At 45.8% G+C, this 20,972-nt stretch overlaps 1 protein-coding gene across 1 annotated transcript in view; it reads left to right on the top strand.

The window, feature by feature from the left end:
- Positions 1-20,972, top strand: part of LOC144754670 (S-adenosylmethionine synthase) — a 135,675-nt gene that overhangs the window by 97,940 nt on the left and 16,763 nt on the right. Inside the window, exons 6-7 of the mRNA XM_078642756.1 lie at positions 278-496; positions 13,612-13,794. Coding sequence (XP_078498882.1) covers positions 278-496; positions 13,612-13,794 — 402 coding nt within the window. The remainder of the gene's footprint in view (positions 1-277; positions 497-13,611; positions 13,795-20,972) is intronic.

The raw sequence follows: 20,972 nt of genomic DNA, 5'->3' as shown, positions 1-20,972 counted from the left end.
GTAAGAGATGTATGTTTGGATGATTTGATTAGTACATAAAGTTGACACTCATCAAGGAGAACCTTTGTGATTTGGTCTAAACAACCCTGTCACTTTGATCTGTAGGATACTTTTTTTTCTCTTCTCCCATAAGCCTACCAGCAGAGCTAAACTACACTGCCTGCCAACCAGTTAAATAAGTGATGTTCCTTGAAATTGTGAATTCTCCGTAAAACCCACTGCAGGTAATAGTAATAGTTGTACAAGTGGGTGACTGATTTATTTGTTTACCCACTAGGTCACTGTACAGTATATTCAGGACGATGGAGCTACAATCCCGGTTCGGGTGCACACCATTGTGGTCTCAGTTCAGCACGATGAGACAATCACCTTGGAGGAAATGCGACAAGCCTTGAAAGAGCAAGTCATCAAATATGTGGTACCTGCAAAATATCTGGATGATGAGACTATTTACCACCTTCAGCCCAGTGGGCGTTTTGTCATTGGAGGGCCACAGGTGAGATATCAGTTGAAATTGATTGAGTTCTGGTGAGCCGTGCATTTATGTTGCATGTGGTCGGGCTGTGGAGAGCTGAGCTTTGTGGTGTTTTTGCGTGCGGTGCATTGCTTTGGTAGATTCAGTAAATTTCAGAAATGTTACAGCAGCACTGGCAATTTGCTATACATTCACTTGAGGTTGGTCATCTTTGGATAATTGTAAGAGGGCTTTAAATTGGCCAGTGTTGTGCTTTTGCTCAGGAAGGGTATTTAAAGATCAGCTATCCATTTACTTGTGATTGGACTATGGAGGATGTAGTTTGGAGACCGAGAGAGAGCGCGCCAGGGAGAGAAAGAAAGAGACAATGAATGTTCCAATGTACATTGCAAGCTCTTTTGTTAACTTTCCTGTTTGTGCAACTGTATCCTTTTTTTGTGAGACACTACATGTACCTTTTTAAGAGTAGCATATTTCCACCAGAAAGTGAATAGTACTTTTGTACAGAACAAAACAAAACTTAAAGGACTACAATCACCTTAAGGAATCTTGACGCTCTATAGACAAACTAAACACAAGTCAAAGACTTAAACCTGCCACACTCTTCTTTGAAACTAACAAAATAGGAAGGTCTGCATAACCTTCAGAAAGCCCACCTACAAACCTGTGGCTTTGATTTGAAGCAGGCGGATGCTCCATAAGTATGCACCCAGATATGGAAGAGCTGTGCCGCTCATACTTGCTTTCTTAACTCTGGGACCAACAGATGAAAGTTTTGAGTTGAAACTGAGATCTCTATTAAGTTTATATCAGTTGAATCGATCGCTAAAGTCGTTTTACCAGTGCCCCAAAAATAAACAACAGGATTCTTTGTCTTACAGGAAGCCAGTTCAGTTCCCTTCTTGCTTGAGAAACCGTCTCCATATTCCATAGTTCACATAATGTTATAACTGACAGATTTGGAATCTGCTGTAAAGTGTTCAATGAAGATTCTGGAAGAGCCAGATATAGTTTATTAAATTAGTTCATTTTGGATAAAAAACACACCAATACGATTTGCTTATGCTTACTTATGTATACTTTTTGATATAAAAGGCATGATTTTTTTCAACTACCTGCGGTGAATAAAATACAAAAAAGTAAGGGCATTTGATTTTTATGAATCATTTACAGATGTTGATCTACTTGGACATCAAGTGATTTTTACCTTAGACACTATCACAGGAACTAGCTCCATGCAATTAGGCCTCAGCTAGTCATTCAATCTGGTCGTTCTGTTTCCCATCACCAACAGTTCCGTTTTATTACTGTTAAGTTGCAGAAAGGTATAGGACATCCAGTAGTGTACTACAGTGAGGCATGCTGTTAAATTACCCGCTCATGTAGGTGCATTTTGTCTCACAATCCAGTTGCCTGTCATCTGCTTAGGATACTACCATGAAGCCAAAGAATTTAATAAGTGCCAGGAATAGTTGAATGTTTATATTTAATTAAGTAGGTGATAAAGGTCACCTTTGAGACAGTCCGCAGGAAACTTCCTGCAACGTTGAGGTGCAGGAGAGTTGACATCACTGTGTAAGATCCGTTCTCTAAGACAGGAGATACACCAACGTAGCACCGTTTTTGCGCCCTAGGCCCCTGCGGCACTCAGTCATGACCAGATCAGTTGCAAATGCTGCAGACAGATTCAACAGAATCGGTGCACCACTATCCCCTTTATTGACATTTGGGCACGGCCCATCCAGTGTAAGAGCCATAGTTGATTCCGTTCCTCTGCCAGCCTGGAAGCCTAGTTTGCCCCAGTATTGGAACTTTCATAGATTCCCATGCTTTGTATCATTCCCCGTCGTCGGAATGGGAGCCTCGGTAGTATAAAAAACCATAGAAACAAAAGAGAAACCTAGGCCTAGGCCTCATCTCATTTTGTATTCTATCCACCTCTTTTTGTGAAAAAGAGACCAAACTTTTGCCAGGACCAATCAGAGCAGCCTCACCCTCTAGAACCTTCCTGAGAGAGCTCAGAGCCTCAGATTTTTCTACCGCACGTTGTGCTAGGGAGTCTCCACTGAGCTCTGCTCAGTTTTCACTGTTTTTCTACTTATTTCTTCAAGTTTCTGCTTCAAATCGTCATGTCTGACAAGGAGAAGAAGGCCTTATTCAGGTCCTGTGCCTCTTGTGGCAAAAAACGTCTTTTTGTGGAGGATAAGCACGATAATTGCATCTATTGCTTATATCCTGACCACAAGGCCACAGACTGCAAGATCTGCAGGACTTTCTCGAACAAGACTCTTCGGGACAGAGAAGGCCGGCTACTTACCTGGCTTCAGAAGATGAAGACACGCAAGGAGGTGCTCTCTTCGGATGAGGAGGATTCCGTGTCTGCTGCTTCCTCGCAAAGATCGAAGAAGAGGGGTAGGTCTCCCCCTGGTTCTTCGACATCTGAGCCCCCTCTTAAAGCCCCTCACAAGATCTCTGACAGGTCTGAGAGGGCTGGTCCCCTTCAATCTCCTCACGAAAGTGTAAAGGAGAGGCAGGGACAGGCTACAGCAGTGGTGCCAGCCTTAAAGGACAAAAAGGAGGTGGTGATCCTTTCTCCTCCGTCCAAAAAGATCAAGCCCAGTGATAAACACTCTACTGGCACTTCAGGATCTGGGCCGGAGAAAAAACAGCGTCCGTCGACGACGAGAACACCAGGTACGTCGACGACTGTGACTTTGGCTAAAGTTCCCGCTGTTTCTGTGGCTCCGTCGACGGGCTCGTCGACGGTAGCGGTGTCCACGACGACGACTTCGTCGACGTTCAAGGTTCCGAGCTCGTCGACGATGATGGCTTCCACGTCGACGACGACTAGCAGGCCGCTGTCGACGGCCGCAACGACGACGAAGACTACGTCGACGACGTCGACGACGACGGCTTCCACGTCGACGACGATGATAATGACGACGAGTTCGTCGACGAGACCGTCGACGGTGGTCCCATCGACGACGAGGATTGTGTCGACGAAGGCTGTGGTGCAGTCGACGGTTACAGTAACTGATGCTCCGACGACGACGGCGTCGTCGACGAGACCGTCGACGGTCCAAAAATTGCATTTTCCAGTTCAGAGAATGAAAATCACGCCGGAGATGACGTCTCCGCGACGAGTCTCTTCCCATCTACCGACAATGCTGTTAGATGATGAGTCTGACGAGGATGAGTTTCAGGACAATTATGGACCTGCCTATAGTCCCTCGGACTTGAACGTAAAGTTGCAGGAGACGGACACGGAGGAGTATTTCGACCAGGCAGGTGGCCAACAACTACATCCTTATGTTGTGGAAGAGCGACATCCGCCGAGTTTGGGACAAGGCATGGTAGCCATGCCCTCCTCTCTCATTTCGGATCTTCAGGACATGCTTCAGGATTATCGTAAAAGGTTTCCGTCAGACCCTTCCGGACAGACTACGTTTTTTCCACTTCCACCACAGCCGCAAGTGCAGCCGGCTACTAGTGTTCCGGTGGTACCCTCCACACCACCGCCAGTGACACCTTTGGCCCGGGTTCCCACACCAGATCCCGTACCACTGCCCGATGCCCATCAGGATACCTCTTCAGATGAGGAGGTTGTTCCAGTGGATCCCTTGATGGATCCTTTACAGGACCCTGACCCGGATCAGGGGGACAATGACCCGCAAGACCCAAATGCTGCTGGTCGTGACACTTCCATCTCCCCTCCGGTGGATATAGGGGGTTTTCATCGTCTGATGGAACGGGCTGCTAAGAGGTTTGGACTACCTATTTCAAGAGAGGAATCGGAATGTTTCCTTTATGACTTTAAGGAACAACACCAACGCTCTGTCAAATCTATTCCCATTATAGAGCATGTATGGGAGGAGGGCATGAAGATCATGCAGAGTCCTGCCACGGTGATTCCAGTCCTCCCCAGGCTGGAGAAGAAATATAAAGCTCCTGAAGGCAGTCCAGCTTGCCTTATTGGTCAGCCAAAGCCTGACTCGGTGATTTCTCAGGCGGCACAAAGCAAGTCAAAGAATCCGTCCACACCGTTGACCACTCCTCCGGACAAAGACGGCAGACGTCTGGATAATGTTGGAAAACGATTTTCCTCTATGGCCAGCTTACTGGTTAGAGCGGCGAATGCCCTTGCCATCTTAGGCCGTTACGACCGCCAGATGTGGTGCTACATGGAACCCTTCGTGGACCTATTACCTGAGCCCACTAAGGAGGACGCCAAGAAGGTGCTGGCGGAAGGAGAGAAATCGTCTGCAGAAGTGATTGACTGCGCAATGGACATTGCTTCCACGGCCTTCCGGGCCTTGGCCGGCTCCGCCGTCTTACGGCGTCAGGGTTGGCTGAAGGCCACCTGGTTTCGTCAGGAGGTCCAGAACAGAGTCCTAGACCTCCCTTTTGATGGGGAGATGCTGTTCGGGAAGCATGTGGATGATACCCTACAGAATATCAAGAAGGACACAGACACAGCAAAGTCCTTGGGCTCTCTCACCTATCGCAAGGTCCCCTTTAGGGGCGCACGAGGGAGAGGATTTACATCTTACAGAGGAAACCAACAACGTTTTTCCTCGCAGTCTTCCCAGTCATATAAACCCAATTACTCGAATCAGCGACAAGGGCAATCAGCATCTTTCTCTCGCAACCCTCCGCGAGGCCGTCAACAGCGACAAGGCCGTGACAACACCAAACGACAATAGCGGCCTCCCGGCTCTACCTGCTGTTCCTCCCCTCCCGATCACATCAGTGGGGGGCAGGATATCCCTTTGTCTGGACAGTTGGATGTCAATAACATCGGACCAATGGGTCCTCAACATCGTGAAGAGTGGCCATACGTTGGAGTTTCACGACTTTCCTCCAACACGAGCTCCGGGCGCCATCCGCTCAGGACATCTAGGATTACTACATCTAGAAGCCCACCAGTTGTTCCTCAAAGGAGCAATAGAACCGGTCCCGCTCTCTCAGAGGGGCCGGGGGTTCTATTCAAGATTCTTCCTAGTGCGGAAGACGAAAGACACTTGGCGTCCCATCCTCGATCTTCGGGAGCTCAACACCTATCTCGTAAAGCTCTCCTTCAGGATGGTCACTCTCCAGGAAATTCTTCCTCTCTTAAATCCAGGCGACTACTTGGCGTCGCTGGATTTAGAAGACGCATATTTCCATATTCCAATACACCCAGCTCACAGACAATACCTTCGCTTTACAGTGGGAAAGAGCCATTTCCAGTTCAAAGTGCTTCCGTTCGGCCTTCGATCGGCACCGAGAGTGTTCACCAAAGTATTGGCACCGGTGGCAGCTTTCCTTCGACGACAATCTCTCGAAGTTTTCCCTTACTTGGACGACTGGCTCGTCAAGGCACCATCTTTCCAGGTCTCTTCGCAAGCCGTGTCTACTTGCCTCCATTTGTTCCGCTGCCTGGGCCTTCAGTTGAACGAACACAAGTCAGTCCTCCTGCCTTCCAAATCTGCAAGATTCCTGGGGTCCGTGCTGGACACCACGCATTGTACGGCTCGTCCCTCAGAAGAGCGACAACAAAAATTGATGGTTTCGGCTCAACTACTCTGCCGCAGCAAGGTCCTATCGGTCCGCCAATACAAATCCCTTCTCGGATCGATGTCCTCCTGCATACCATTAGTACCGCATTGCAGGCTAAGGATGCGTCCTCTACAGGAGGAGCTGGACAAGCAATGGCGCCAAGCAGAGGGGTCGTTCGACGACAGGGTTGTCGTAACATCAGCAATGAGAACAGCGAGCGAATGGTGGCTTCAGAAAAGCAATCTCGCCCAAGGCCTAACGTTCAGGATTTCTCCTTCACCCATGGTGATGACCACGGACGCCTCGTTGGAAGGCTGGGGTGCAGTGCTCCGAGAGCTTCAAGTCAGTGGCCATTGGAGTCCAGGACAGCGGCAGTGCCATATCAATTTCCTGGAGCTGACAGCCATTCGGTTGGCCTTGCAAGCTTTTCTACCCAGAGTGGGCAATCGCTCAGTGCTGGTCCGGACGGACAATACGACGGCCATGCACTATGTAAACAAACAAGGAGGCACCAAATCGCAGACTCTGTCCGCAGAAGCTCAACGGATTTGGGATTTCGCAATTCACAACAACATCACTCTGAGAGCCGAGCACTTGGCGGGAACTCTCAATGTCAAGGCGGACGCCTTGAGTCGCCAGACGGAAGTGACTCACGAGTGGGAGTTGAATCAATCCATTCTCGACGGAGTGTTCTCAGTTTGGGGGATGCCGACCATCGACCTCTTTGCTTCGCCGGAGAACGCCAAATGCCGGTTCTACGCAAGCAAGGTTCACCATCGGGGGTCCCTAGGGAACGCTCTTTCGATGGCCTGGTACAGCGCGTTCTTTTACGCTTTTCCTCCCATTCCCCTCATTCCTCGAGTTCTCAAGAAAATGAAGGCGGAACCCTGCAGGATGATTCTAATTGCTCCAGCGTGGCCCAGACAATTCTGGTACACAGAACTGCTGCGACTCTCCCAAGCTCCTCCAATTCACTTGAGGCCCATTCCGTCCCTCTTGTCCAGGAGTCAGGGACAGGTTTTCCACCCGGATCCGAGATCCCTCCACTTGACGGCGTGGCTCCTGAACACAGAGAATTCAGTCATCTAGCTTTGTCTCAAGAATGCAGAGAGGTCTTGGCTCATGCCAGAGCACCAAGTACCAACAAGACGTACACGGCAAAATGGAAGAGATTCTGCTTGTGGTGTCAACGGGAAGGTCTCCATCCTTACACTTCCCAACCTCATCAGTTGCTGCCGTATTTGCTATCTCTGGCTAAGTCTGGTTTGGCACATTCATCAGTAAAGGTGCATCTAGCGGCCATATCAAGGTTTCGACGCAGTTCGGCAGGTCCTTCCTTATGGTCCTCTAGGGTGGTTAAACAATTCTTGAAGGGCCTATTCCGGATGTATCCGCCAGTTCGTCCTCCTCCACCAGTGTGGCAGCTCAACCTTGTTATGTTATGTTATGTTATGTTATTTGTGATTTTTATAGCGCACGGCTACTCAGTGAGTGTCCCGGCGCTTTATTGACATCCTAAAAGCAAACATAACACATAAAGAATAAAGAGGGAAGCACAAAAAGAATTTTAATTGTTTTGTAAAATCAAAGAGGCAAACAGCCAGGTTTTGAGGGCCTTTCTAAAAGATAGCAAATTAGAGTTGCTTCGTAGCAAAAAAGGCAGAGAGTTCCAAAGCTGAGGAGCCCGAAGCATAAAGGAACGACCTCCCAGTCGAGCCTTCCTCACACGGGGTACAACGGCAAGAAGCTGTGATCCAGATCTCAAAGATCGCGACGGGCAATATTGCTTGAGCCTCTTCTGCAGGTATTTAGCCCCAGTTGAGTGAAAGGCCTTATGGGCAAGGGTCAGAGTTTTAAAAACTATCCGCTGTCGGATAGGCAGCCAATGGAGTGCCTGTAGCAGGCCAGAAGCATGCGCTCGCCTATGCAAGCCAAAAATGGCGCGAGCCGCCGCATTTTGGACCACCTGCATCCGCTGCAGGAGGTATTCGGGCAGGCCAAGATATAAGATGTTAGCATAGTCCAATCTTGAACCAATCAAGGCCTGGACCGCAATCCTCCTGTGATCTTCTGAGAGCAGCGGAAAGAACTTCCGCAACATGCGGAGAAGTCCAAAACACGAGCCTGTAAGAGTGAGGATCTGAGATCTGAGGGTCAGACCGTTGTCAATTTTGACCCCCAGATTCTTTGCTACCTGCGACGACTGGCTCGGAGGAGACATGTCTGTCGGCCACCACATCTGCCAGTCCGGGTCGGATTGGCAACCGAAGAAGAGTACCTCCGATTTATCTGAGTTGCACTTGAGGCTGTTTAGTTGGAGCCATTTGAAAACAGCCCCAAGGCACTCACAGATACTCTCTCCGTCAAAATCCTCCCCTTTCCGGCAGGTGAAGAGCAGCTGGGTGTCATCCGCGTAGGATACGATCTGGGCTCCATAGGACTCCGCCAGGGCCGCCAATGGGGTCATGAAGATGTTAAACAGAGTCGGGCTCAATACCGAGCCCTGCGGGACTCCGACTCCCAATGGCGGCATCTCGGCGGAAGCCGAGGAAACCCAGACCGACTGTCGGCGACCAGCTAGAAAAGATGTAAACCATCTCAACACCGTCCCCCTCAGACCGATCTCATGAAGTCTTAAGAGGAGACCCCCATGGGGGACGGTGTCGAAGGCCGCCGACAGATCGAGCATGATCAACATCGCTCTACCACCCAGATCTAGCATCTCCTTGATGGCCTCAGAGACCTCCAACAGCGCCGTCTCCGTACTCAGATTAGGGCGAAAGCCCGACTGAGTAGGGTGAAGCAGGTCGTTGGTTTCCAGAAAATTGGAAAGCACGCTGTGAACATGCTTCTCCAGGGTCTTGGCTAAGGCCGGAAGAAGAGAAATCGGCCTATAATTGGCCAAGACCTCAGGAGCCAGACCGGGCTTTTTAATCAAAGGAATGACCATAGCCCGCTTCCACGCCACAGGAACCTCACCTAGGCTAAGGGAGCGATTCAGGAGAGGGTTAACCAACGGGTTGACTACCTCCGCCATCCTCGCCAAAAATTTGGCCGGGCATGGATCAAGCGGTGACCCAGATTTAAGATTGGCGAGCAGAGCCAAGGAGGAGGCCATAGATAAAGGCGGGAAATCAGAAAGAATAGGTCCCGCGAAAATCGATGGGACAGAGCCAGCATCAGGGCCAGACAGAGCAGCCTCCGGCCGCGATGGAAATGACTCCTGTATCATCTTGATCTTTGTGGTAAAGAAGCCAGCCAGATCCGCCGCCCACTTCCGACTAGGAGCGGACTGAGTCCCATTCGACCGCGGGGTAATGTATTCCCTAACGATCGAGAAGATCTCCTTGCCGGAGTTCGAAGCATCCTCGATTGTCTTGGCTCAACTCATGAAAGCTCCGTTTGAGCCGGTTCACAAGGCAGACTTAAAGTTCCTCTCCTGGAAACTAGCACTCCTCTTAGCTCTAACATCGGCTAGACGAGTGAGTGAGCTTCAGGCACTCTCCATAGTGCATCCATTCCTGCAATTTACTAAACAAGGTCTGGTTCTTCGGACGAATCCCAAATTCATCCCGAAAGTGCCATCTGAGTTCCACTTGAATGAACCGGTGATTCTGAAAACCTTCTTTCCACATCCTTCTACACCTGCGGAGCGTACGCTCCATTCTTTGGACATTCAACGGTGCTTAAAGTTTTACTTGGAGCGCACACGTCCCTTTCGGAAGTCTACTCAGTTGTTTGTGTCCTACAGTGCACCTCGTAAGGGGTTGCCTTTGGCAAAGACTGGCATTTCCCGCTGGATCTCCAGTGCGATTCAATTCTGTCATCAGGAAGCGGGCAAGCCGCTGGACGGCAGAGTCCGTGCACATTCCACGAGGTCGGTGGCTTCATCTGTGGCTCTCTTTTCGGGAGTTGCCATTAAAGACATCTGCAGGGCAGCAACGTGGAGCAGTACTCATACCTTCACGAAACACTACTGCCTGGATTCTGCAGGACGAGATGATGCGGCTGTTGGCCAGGCAGTCCTGCGTAATCTGTTTCATTGAGAGGTGAGCTTTCCCTACGATCCCTCCATCCTGGTGAGCACATTTTGTTTGTTTTTACTGTACTTTATGTATTTTTCTATGGTTATGTGATGCCATGTATTTACAAAATGTGTTCATGGTGCTGTACTGCTAGCTATTCTGATACAAAGCATGGGAATCTATGAAAGTTCCAATACTGGGGCAAGAAAACAAGTTACTTACCTGTAACTTTGGTTCCCCAGTATTGGTAACTTTCATAGATTCCCATGCGCCCGCCCACCTCCCCTGGGAAAGCTCATCCTTTTACAGAGTTAGTGGCTGTTTGCACAACGGCTACGAAAATCTGAGGCTCTGAGCTCTCTCAGGAAGGTTCTAGAGGGTGAGGCTGCTCTGATTGGTCCTGGCAAAAGTTTGGTCTCTTTTTCACAAAAAGAGGTGGATAGAATACAAAATGAGATGAGGCCTAGGTTTCTCTTTTGTTTCTATGGTTTTTTATACTACCGAGGCTCCCATTCCGACGACGGGGAATGATACAAAGCATGGGAATCTATGAAAGTTACCAATACTGGGGAACCAAAGTTACAGGTAAGTAACTTGTTTTCTTCCATTCATCCAAGCAGTCGCCTTCTTGCCAAGTTCACACCTACTTGCATTCTGCTCTTTCTGTGATTTTCCTCATAGGTGGTAGCAAGGTGACTGGTCTATATTTCTCCCACATACAACTATCTGTGTAACTGTTCTTCAGAGGATGCTCTACCACGCCTTTCTTCCAATCCGGTGGAAACATACTTCTGCTTAACAACAGGTTAATCATTGTTGTCACATACGGAGCAATGGTCAATGCACAATTTTGTAAAAGGTAAATAGGAATTGTATCACCTGAAGACCATTCCTTCATTTCCAGCATGATTTTCCTCATCTCCTGTTCTCCCACCATGTTATAAAGAGGCCTGGTTCATGGTTGTCGCTGCCATCTAATCTAATCCGTCAGAAGTGGTCAGAGCTTTCCTATCCGATTAAATTTCCTCATAAATCTTCGGAATCTTTACAGAGAAGTATATTGACAGTTCATTACAGAACCCTGGGAAGGTCTACTTGAGATGCAATCGGATTGCATGGAAGACTTTATTGTTCGACATATTTCCCTATATATATTCTAGCAATTTAAAATGGAAGTAGCCAAATAGTTTGTTATTGCTTCCATTATATTGTCTTAATAAATTCCTAATTGTTATGGATGGCTACATCTTTTCCATTGTAGCTTTTTTTTGTTTTTCCATTTCGTTTTTGCTTTACTTAACAGAAGTTTCTCTTATTGCAGAGCATCTATATGCATTGGCAGCCCTTGCTCCAATACTGCTCAGGGTGGAGTGAAACAGCCGCTCTCACTGTTGCTGGTGAACCAAAAATAGGGCAGCAGCCCCTTTTCACAGGTCAATCCTTGGCTGACTACATTGAGGCAGTGACTTGCCTCAGAATTCACATCTCCGCACCTTCCCCAGCTCACCAGAATCACGCACAACTTGGCTCCCTCAGACTGGTTCTAAGTTGTTTGTTGGGGAGGGGGGTGAAAGGTAGATAAGAGGCAAGGTTGGGGGTCTGATAGCGAGCTAAAGCAGTTACTGCAGCACGTTAAAAACGATTAAAAGCACTTTAAGTGAAATCACTGGAGCCAAGGTAGTAGGGTGTGTTGCTATTTGCATGACCTTTATGCAAACAGTCGTTTTCGCCCCTCTGATGTTTGCCGCCTTGGGGCTGGGCCCAGGTTATCCATATCAAATGCCAGCTCTGTCTATGTGCCACTAAATGTTTGGCCTTACATCAATAACTCTTTCTTGCCTTCATCTTGTATTGTTGGAGCTATTTATTAACTATGAATCCATTGTCAGACTGGCAGCTCAGTACTTCCATTAACGAAGTGGCTATTCTTACTGTGACATGCTCTGCATCAAACTTTTTCCAAGTCCTTGTAAATTTGAATACAGATTTATGGCTAACCGATTTGTTTGCACTCCATAATATAAACAGTGCAATTAAATTATGATCAGTTCACGTAAAGGCCGGACAGTCTTAACGTGATTGAGGGGTTGCTCCTTTACATGTGTGGCTTTCCAAATATTCCAAATATACTGGATCAGAGCATAGGACCCAATTGTGTCCATAAACTGTGAGGCCTTGGTATTACTCATATATCATCCCTATGCAGATTAAAATCTCCTAACCCCATGATTTTTTTGCGTGCTTATTCTTGAAGTTTCACACCTGTTTTATACCTCTTTCCATAACTGGTCATCTAATTTAGGTGGGTAATATTTTAGCAGAAAATTCATGGTCAATTCCACGGATAACAAGCATTTTCATACCAAAAATTCAAAATTCCCATTTGTCACTTTTTTCCATGAAAGAACAATCCCAACCATTCCTATGACTAATAGCAATTCCCCTTTCTTCACGTTCTACACGGTTAACATGGATAATTTTAAACCCTTTTGGTATTGTTTGGGCCAGTTGTTGGCCCAATACATCATGTAACCAACTTTTTGTTAAACGTAGGGAGTCCCAGTTCATTTTCTTAACCAAGTCATATTTGTGTTTTGAGTGGGCTGGGACAGATTCGACATTTAAGAAAACTGGGTTGTAAAAACACTAAAGGATGCCTCATGATCTAAACTCAGGCCCAACTTCTCAATAGTTTATTTGAAAATTCCCGGGGAGCTCGCACATTTTTCCCACAAGGCTTAACATCATGCGCCAAGAGTAGGCTCTCCTACTGTTTGAGACTATAGGGAGAGGGTTAACTTTTTGCACTGACGTAAGAGCAGCCAGGTGCTGATTGGATTGCCTTTAGTGTAGGCGTGCAGCGTGTCATTGATGAGCATCTGCGGCCCTGCACTTACTGAGGAGTATATGGGAAAACTGGAGCACCAACTCCTAAAGATGGCGTCCGCTAATGTGCAGTCCTGGAATGGAAAGCTGGTCCTGCTAGTACACTAAACGGCGACCGCAAACCCAAGAGCTGTTCAAAGAGATAACCCACTTGGGAGCCTGGATTCTGTCCTATTAGTGCCAAAACATAAGTTAGCTCCAGTGTAGCATTAGTAGAATAAAACTGCAATAGCACTAAAACAAAACACAAAAAAAAACACAATACAATCTGCCAATAAAATCACTCATGAACTAATTTCAGTACAAAATTGCTATTTGTAGCAACTTGTTAGAGCAGCATCTCTTTTAACAACTTGCTATAGCATCAAAGAGATGTGCTTTCAGTTGGCAATTGTGCGGTGTTTGTCTAAGGTCTCGGACATGCATTCGTTCATTTTATAAGCATCTGCAACCCTGTACATGCTCAAAAGCATCTGGGAAAGCTGGAGTGCTAACTGCTAAAGATGATGTCCACTAATGTGCAGTCTAGGAAATGAATAGCTCTTTCTGCTATGTGGGGTATTTGTTTGTGTATTTGTTTTGTGGGTTTATGAAGGTGGCCCTTCCTTGAGAAATTGGAGCTGCTGTGCATTTTGTTTGTAACTAGAATACATCTGGCAAATGTTCTTATTTCTTGGAAACTTGCAGGGTGATGCTGGCGTGACCGGTCGCAAGATTATTGTCGACACCTATGGAGGATGGGGAGCCCATGGTGGCGGTGCATTCTCTGGCAAAGACTACACCAAGGTGGACAGGTCTGCAGCATATGCAGCACGCTGGGTAGCAAAGTCTCTGGTGCATGCAAAGCTGTGTCGCCGTGTCTTGGTTCAGGTAGGAATTTTTTTGAGCTCCTGTGTTTGAATCTCTGGCCTCTGAAACCTTGATATAACCTGTTAAATTGAGGGGTAATTAGTTATGAAACTATGGGTACTATAGGTTACCAAGCTTGAAGGGTCATCACTTTGAAGTTCCTCTACACAAACATAGTGCTTTGTGCTCCTTGGTACTTATTCATTCTCCAAAACTTGCCGTAATAAAACTGGATGTGATCTTCATCACCAAAACATGGTTAACACCCATGTATATCTTCAAAGCCCTCATCTGAGAGGGATACAACATTCTGCAAAATGATCATTCACACAAAGCAAGCGTCAGTCTTGTAGCCTAAGTAAAATTCCATGTATTCTTCTCCTTTGAAAGAGTTGCTGCAAGAGTCTCTATCTTTCTCTGTCTTATCATTTTTCAGCCAGTTCAGGCACAACTTTACACACAGGCCCCTTAACCAATCTCATGCCAGTGAGTAATTCTCAAACTTTACAACATCTATTGCTACCTTTAATCAAACCAGCACCCATTGAAAGGGGTTTGTCTTCCAGCAGATCATAGGGTCACCACTTTAATTCGAGTCATCATGAACACAGTTTCTCGGCTTGAACTACAAATCATTGCTTTCATGTGTGCTATTCTAATTATGTGTGTGGAAGCAAAGCAAGACTACAGCTTTCACAATGCATTACATGAAGGTTTAGGACAGCAAGAGTGCCTTTCATGACCAGGAAAAGAGGTTATCACTGTGGCAGGTCCACCTTTTAGAAATATGGGCTCCTTTTTCTCCCTCTCCCCCCCCCCCTTTTCTGGAGCCCACCTCTTGGGTTGCCCCTCCATTGAATCAGTAGGATAAACACGCCTTATCTTCTCCTCTGGCCTTTATCTCTTTGGAGTTGCACTACCTATATTTCGTACTGCCACTCCCAGACTGGTCTGACTCTAACATCTATCGCTTTTACCATAATCCATAACCTTGAACTCAACTACAGCAACACAAACCCTCCAAAGTCTCCACTAACACTCACCGTCCATTACAACCCATGCTATCACAGCACATCTTCTCACTTGTCTAATTTACCACTACCCTATGCCATATATAACGTGCGCCCATACGTCTGCTACACAAATTTTAAATTTAAACTCTTAGTACTTTTTCAGAGACCAGGCCTATCAACCTACCTTTCCTCATTCAGACGATCTTTGAATAGACAGAGGGAATTTAACTCTTTGCTGTTCTCCACAAAAACTCAGCGTATGAAGCACATGTTAGAGGTTCCGTCATCTCTGTGGATGTAAAAGTAATAATTTATATGTAGCACCTCCTTGAGTCGATTCTTTGGAAACTGTAATTTTATGGTAAGGTAGTAGCATCCACATCTACTGGCTGCCTAGCATCAACATATCTTGTTTGGAAACCCAATCTTCATTCCATTGATGTTGATGTTCCCCCTTCTTTCCAGCGTATAAAGCCAGGAAATTGTCAATAAAATATTTTAAGCACTCGCATTTTCTAGGAAATTCAAAATTTGAAGTTGGCCCTCATGATAATAACAATAATGTGTGACTGAGCCATTCCCATGTATTTGTTGTCCCACGAGAGGAATCTCTGCAACACCAGGAAAAGAAGTAACATGCCCGAACAAGATTCTCCATTTCTGTTCCCATTGAGATAAGGAATAATCAATGGACATTAAGACCATTCTAAGACAGCCATGCTGGAGCTTATAGTGGGAAACACTCTGTCGCAAGTGACAAATGTAATGTACAGTGAATGTTTTGGACAACTTGTGAAAAAAAAAAACAATTGGAAACTGTACCTGAGAGGAGGCCACATATAGAGAGTCTTAAGAGATTTGAGAAAGCAGCCGGTTGTTGGATTGAATTGACCTAAAACAATTATTTTTTGAGCTAGTACTTGACAATGTCTAATAGGTGACTTTAAATGCTAAAATAAATCCAGCAAGATTGCGCTACAGATGTACTCATAAAGCTTTACAGCATTGGACTAATACAATAGCCCTGATAAAGATATGATGACAGAACAAAATGCTTTGTGTGAGCTGGTCAAGTGAATCTTAAGAAGAGAAGACTTTGTCCTTTTTATTACTTTGGAGCGCTTGAAAACTAACCAGTTTGAGAAACGATGACTACAAGAGGATCGCTGTGATACTTTACTTGAAACTTGATGTGCTTCCTCGTCTTTTCTAATTTTACTAAGACTGCCATCACCTAGCTCTTCTGGAAGGCCGGGAACTGCTGGGACTGGGAAGTAAATCAAATCAAATCAAATTTGGCTTTATTCGATTTATCTGAGAAATCATAAAAGCATACAGGTACAGTTTATACCATGAATTTAAAAAGATTTCCACATTGAAAAAATTTGTAAGGAATCTGTAAAACATTTTTCCATATATAAAAAGTCAGCGATAAACATATAACCGAAAAGTCTCATGTTAGAACTTCTAGAGAATTTAAACATGTAAGGCTTACACCATAGAGTTTCTGTATTTCATCACTGACATTAAAAAACGAGAAACAACAAAAATAATATACACCTCATCTAACAAAAGTAACTTCAGATAAGCAGTTTTACATGTTCTTATGCCCCAGGATTTAAGAAGAGGTAAGAGGAATAATTTCCTCGGGCAGAGTAAAGATTACAGAAGAACATAATATGAATGTTACTTTGCGATGAATGGTCATCGCATGGGCAAATTAAATTCGCCGAAGTCCAATCATTGTGTTTTGGGAGGGTGACCATATGGAAAAAGGTACCTAAACGCAGCCTTGTAAGAAGCATACGAGGGTAAGGTGCAGTTTCGATCCTGAGATACATTTGTAAACCTTCAATAGGGGTAATTTTTTGATAACTCAGGGTAGAAGTCTTAAGTTTCTCAATGTTCCATCTGGCGCTTTCCAATTGTGTGATTAAAAGTTTTTTGAGAGCTGGCCTAGACAAGTTTTCTAGGGACTCTGGAGTATCATAAAATTCAGGGTGTCCAATTTTAGAGAACATCTGCTGGACGTATCGTAGCCATTTGATTTTGGATGCACCATCCAAGTTCTTACAGTCCGCGATGAGTTCTCTGTTAAATTGGCATTCCATAGTGGTCCAGATTTTGTGCCACAGCAAACACGGTGATAACTTTATAGTGTCGCTAAGGTATTTAAGGCCAGTCTCAATGTGGGTAATAAAAGTCGAAGTAGATTTGCTCACACCTAGTAAATAGCGGATAAAAAGGTTCTCACAGGTTTGTAGCGAGGACACGTTTTCAAAGCCCCATAGGCCTGCTCCATAAGTGACTGTCGCTATACACTTGGCTTGATAGATCTGTAACATCTCAGCAGTCGGTTTGCCCCCGATTTTTGCTGCGAAAGTTCGCAGGGCCCCAATGGCACGACTAAAGGCAAGTTTCCTAGCAGATACTGCATGTTTCCAACCTCCTTTCCTCTCAAAAACAACACCCAGATAGCAAAAGGGCTCCGTGCACTCAATTCTTTGCTCGTCAAGATATATCGAACATTGTGGCCTTTTGTTTTTTTGGGTGCATGACATGGAGAAAGTTTTGGAGATGTTCACTTTCAGATTTCGTTTCCCCATGTAGGATGAGAATTCAGTTACTACTCTCTGCAGCCCTACCTTAGTCCTAGACATGATTGCCGCGTCATCGGCATATAAAAGAATGGGTACAGGCCTACCATTGACAGCTGGGTAGTCACTTGGCAGATTTATTAAATGCTCTACAATAGGATTTATATAAAAGCTAAATAAGAGGGGCGCAAGTATGCAGCCTTGCCTAACCCCTCTATTTATGGCAAATTTCTGTGTGCATTGACCCTGGGACCCGAACCTCACTCTAGCCCCGGCATCTCTATATAGTTCTTTTATGAATATAATGATGGTGGGATCCACCCCGATATGTTCCAATGTTGACCAGAGCTGGAGATGGTCCACACAATCAAATGCTGAGCTGAGGTCAACAAAGGTAACAAACAGGTCCCCTTTTTTGGCCTCGGTGTATTTGGAGATCAATAGGGACAGGTTTAAACATTGTTCCTGGGTACCCATTCCCTTTCGGAACCCGTATTGGAGTTCGGAGATGACCTTTTTCTCTGTCTCCCAGTGTTGAATTCTCTTAAGGACGATCCTTCCTGCAATTTTCATGAGACCGTCCAATAGAGATATAGGACGGTAGCAAGCAGGATCGTCCCTATTCCCCTTTTTAAAGATGGGCACTACAATTGCATCTGACCAGGTGTTAATTAAGCCACATTTGTTTCCCATATTTAAAATGTTAGTTAAGAGGGGAGCCCAGAATTCGAGGTTTGTTTTGTAAACGTCCACAGGGGTGTGGTCGGGGCCAGGAGCTTTCCCTGATGGGCTTTCCCTGATGGCATTTTCCACTTCTAGAGAGGTAAAAACCAGATCAATTGGATAGGGGGATACTGGGGGGTCACTTGACTGGTAATCCTGAATTAAATTATTCAAGGATGAGGTTTCCTTTTGTTGGTTCTGGGTGTCCCCCTGGCTATTGGTATAAAGTTTGCCGTAGTGTTCTACCCAGAGCTCTGCCGTAATTGCTACATCTATGCAATTGTCACTAACTTTTGTGTTATATACCGATCTTATAACTTTCCAAAAGAGGTTAGTGTCCTTATTCCTGGCAGCTTCCCCCAAAGCTTCCCAGGCCTCCCTTTTCATTATTGCCTTCCGATGGTTAATTTCCCTCTTATACTCTCGTCTGGCCTTGGAAATTTGCACCCTATCTTTGGGAATAGCATTTAAAACTCTCTTCAAATTCTTTAGGGCAGCTGTACACCTGGAATCGAACCACCCACGTGTGTGTTTCCCATTCTTTTTGTGGCTCCTAGTTAGCATGTCTTTAATGTAAAGCTGAATATTAGCGAAGGCTGCCATGATCGCCTTTGGATCAATATCTTCTTCTAGACAGACAAATATGTCTGTAAAGCAAGATGATATGAGGCTGTGAAAGAAGATTAAGGGATTCAATTTCTCCCACTTTATCACATAGCCGTTTATCTTTGTTAAAGTGACCTCAAGTGAATATAGCGGCCCACTAGATTCCTTTGCTTTCTCCTCTGCGATCATTACCCCAAAAATAATCGGATAATGATCGCTCATTGGGTCGTCCCCAATCTCCCAAAAAGTTATAAAGTTGGGTTTAGTGGGTGACGTTAGTGCAAAATCAATTGTGGTTTCACAGCCTCTACCATTGTATGTTGGGGCAAAGGGAACTGGGGGGGAACATGCCTGATTAACGAAAGTAAGATCAAAAGAGAATATGATACTGTTGAGGAGAGACCCCAAATAGGTGTGTGAGAAGTGGAAAGGGCCATCCTCCTCGTGATCTGAAAGGCCGCACAAACCTAACTCAGAAGATGGGCAGATGGCACAATTAAAATCTCCCACCCATAGAACTGTGTGGTCCCCCGTGTTTTGATCTCTCACTTTATGAATATGGTGTGACATTTTATTCAAAATCAATTCCATTTCATTAGCTGGCATGTTATTATAAAAATTCACCAGTATCACCTTTTGTGTGGTGCCCCATTTAAATGAAAGAATTTGGAAGTATTGATCAGAATGGAAATCATATACCTTTATATCCCCTACATTCGATGTATATATGCACAGGCCCCCTTTATTTCGACCCTGAGGAGAGGGAACAGCGGGTGAATGAAATGTTCGATACCCCATAATGTGACTTTCCTCTACAAGCCAAGTTTCTTGCAGGCAAAGAACACCATGCTTCTGTACAATCTCCAACCAAGGTTTGTGGGTGATCTTATTACCCAGGCCTGCTACATTCCAAGATAGGAGTGAATGTTTTAAGTCGCTATTTTTCTGGACTGGTTGGCCCACATTCCCAGTTGCGTCTAACGGAACTAGGGAATGTACCATCTCTAGATGTTGTGTGGCCCGCACAGCAAGGGGACACTGGGCAGGGCAGGGTTGTTCTGCACCCGGAAAGGTTTGATTTTTGTTAATAGATGGAGAATTGTCATTGTCATTGTTACTGGCATTGGTTGAAAGACTGGGAAGTAAGAATGTTGAGGCTCTCGACTGAATGGAGAATTGACTCGAGCAGGGAACATGCAGTAGCCTCTTGGGTTTTTCACATCAGCTCAACTGATGTGAATTGGTTACTGAAATATGTACTTTGCTGATGCCCTTGAACCACTGAAGAACTATACTGCTTGTGAGCCTGTAAGGTGCCATACACCTGCCATGTGTGCCCCACCCTATACCATCGCAGTGAGCGCCTGGACTGTGCCACACTGCTTGGGCCGGAGCATAGTGTTGAAAGGCCACCCAGGATCTTTAACATCCTGGGTACTTGTATGCCAGTCTGAGAAGAAAACTTGTGTTTCACCTTTGTGTAGGCCTGTTTGTGCTTGTGTTGAACTCTGAGCCATTGGAATCCATGTTCTACAGCACTTTACATACATCTTCTAACTTAGGGTGCCCTGTGTGACAATGAGTGCCCCTGTCTTTGGTGCTCATGTTCCCAATTCCCTTTCATATGAATTGTATTAAATCCACTTTCAAAACCAGTCGCCCTCCTTTCAGTGCATTTGGGATCCCCATTACACTTTTCGATGGCAGGATGTTTGGTCTGTAATCAGGCTACACCACAGTGTGGCTTAATAAACTAAGCAGTCTTCTCCAAGAGCCTTGACTGTGGAGACTGGGGCACAGGAATAGACCCAGCCTACTCCATTTTCTCCCAAACATGGCATCCAAAACTACTAGTAAATTAAGGAATCCCAAGTTGGCCTAGCTCTTGTTGATCTTTTTACAAGATATAGTATTGTCCAAAGACGCAGATGTTAACCCCTTCCATGCGGATGACGGCCCCCAGCCGTCATGGCACACAGTGCTCGTGTGCTGATGACGGCTGGGGGCCGTCATGACCACGCCCGCGATCGGAATGTCCAGCACAGGAGCGGAATTCCGGCCGCGGGCAAGGGGTTAACATGATTGATCATTGGGGTGGTCCAGGTTAATGGAGTAAATCAGTTTCCTTTTTAATGACCTTTCTAGGGTTGAATGGAGCTGTGGGCCGAGGTGACCTGTTCCTTAGTAGATCAACCCTGCAAGATCTGAAAAGACTGGGAGACAAGTGTTGGTGGTGCTGATGGTGACATCCAGGCAGCAT

The sequence above is a fragment of the Lissotriton helveticus genome, chromosome 5_1 (assembly GCF_964261635.1).
Source record: "Lissotriton helveticus chromosome 5_1, aLisHel1.1, whole genome shotgun sequence".
Classification (NCBI taxonomy): Eukaryota; Metazoa; Chordata; class Amphibia; order Caudata; family Salamandridae; genus Lissotriton; species Lissotriton helveticus.
The sequence above is the reverse complement of the archived record's forward strand: the minus strand, read 5'-3'. Positions and strand labels throughout refer to the sequence as shown.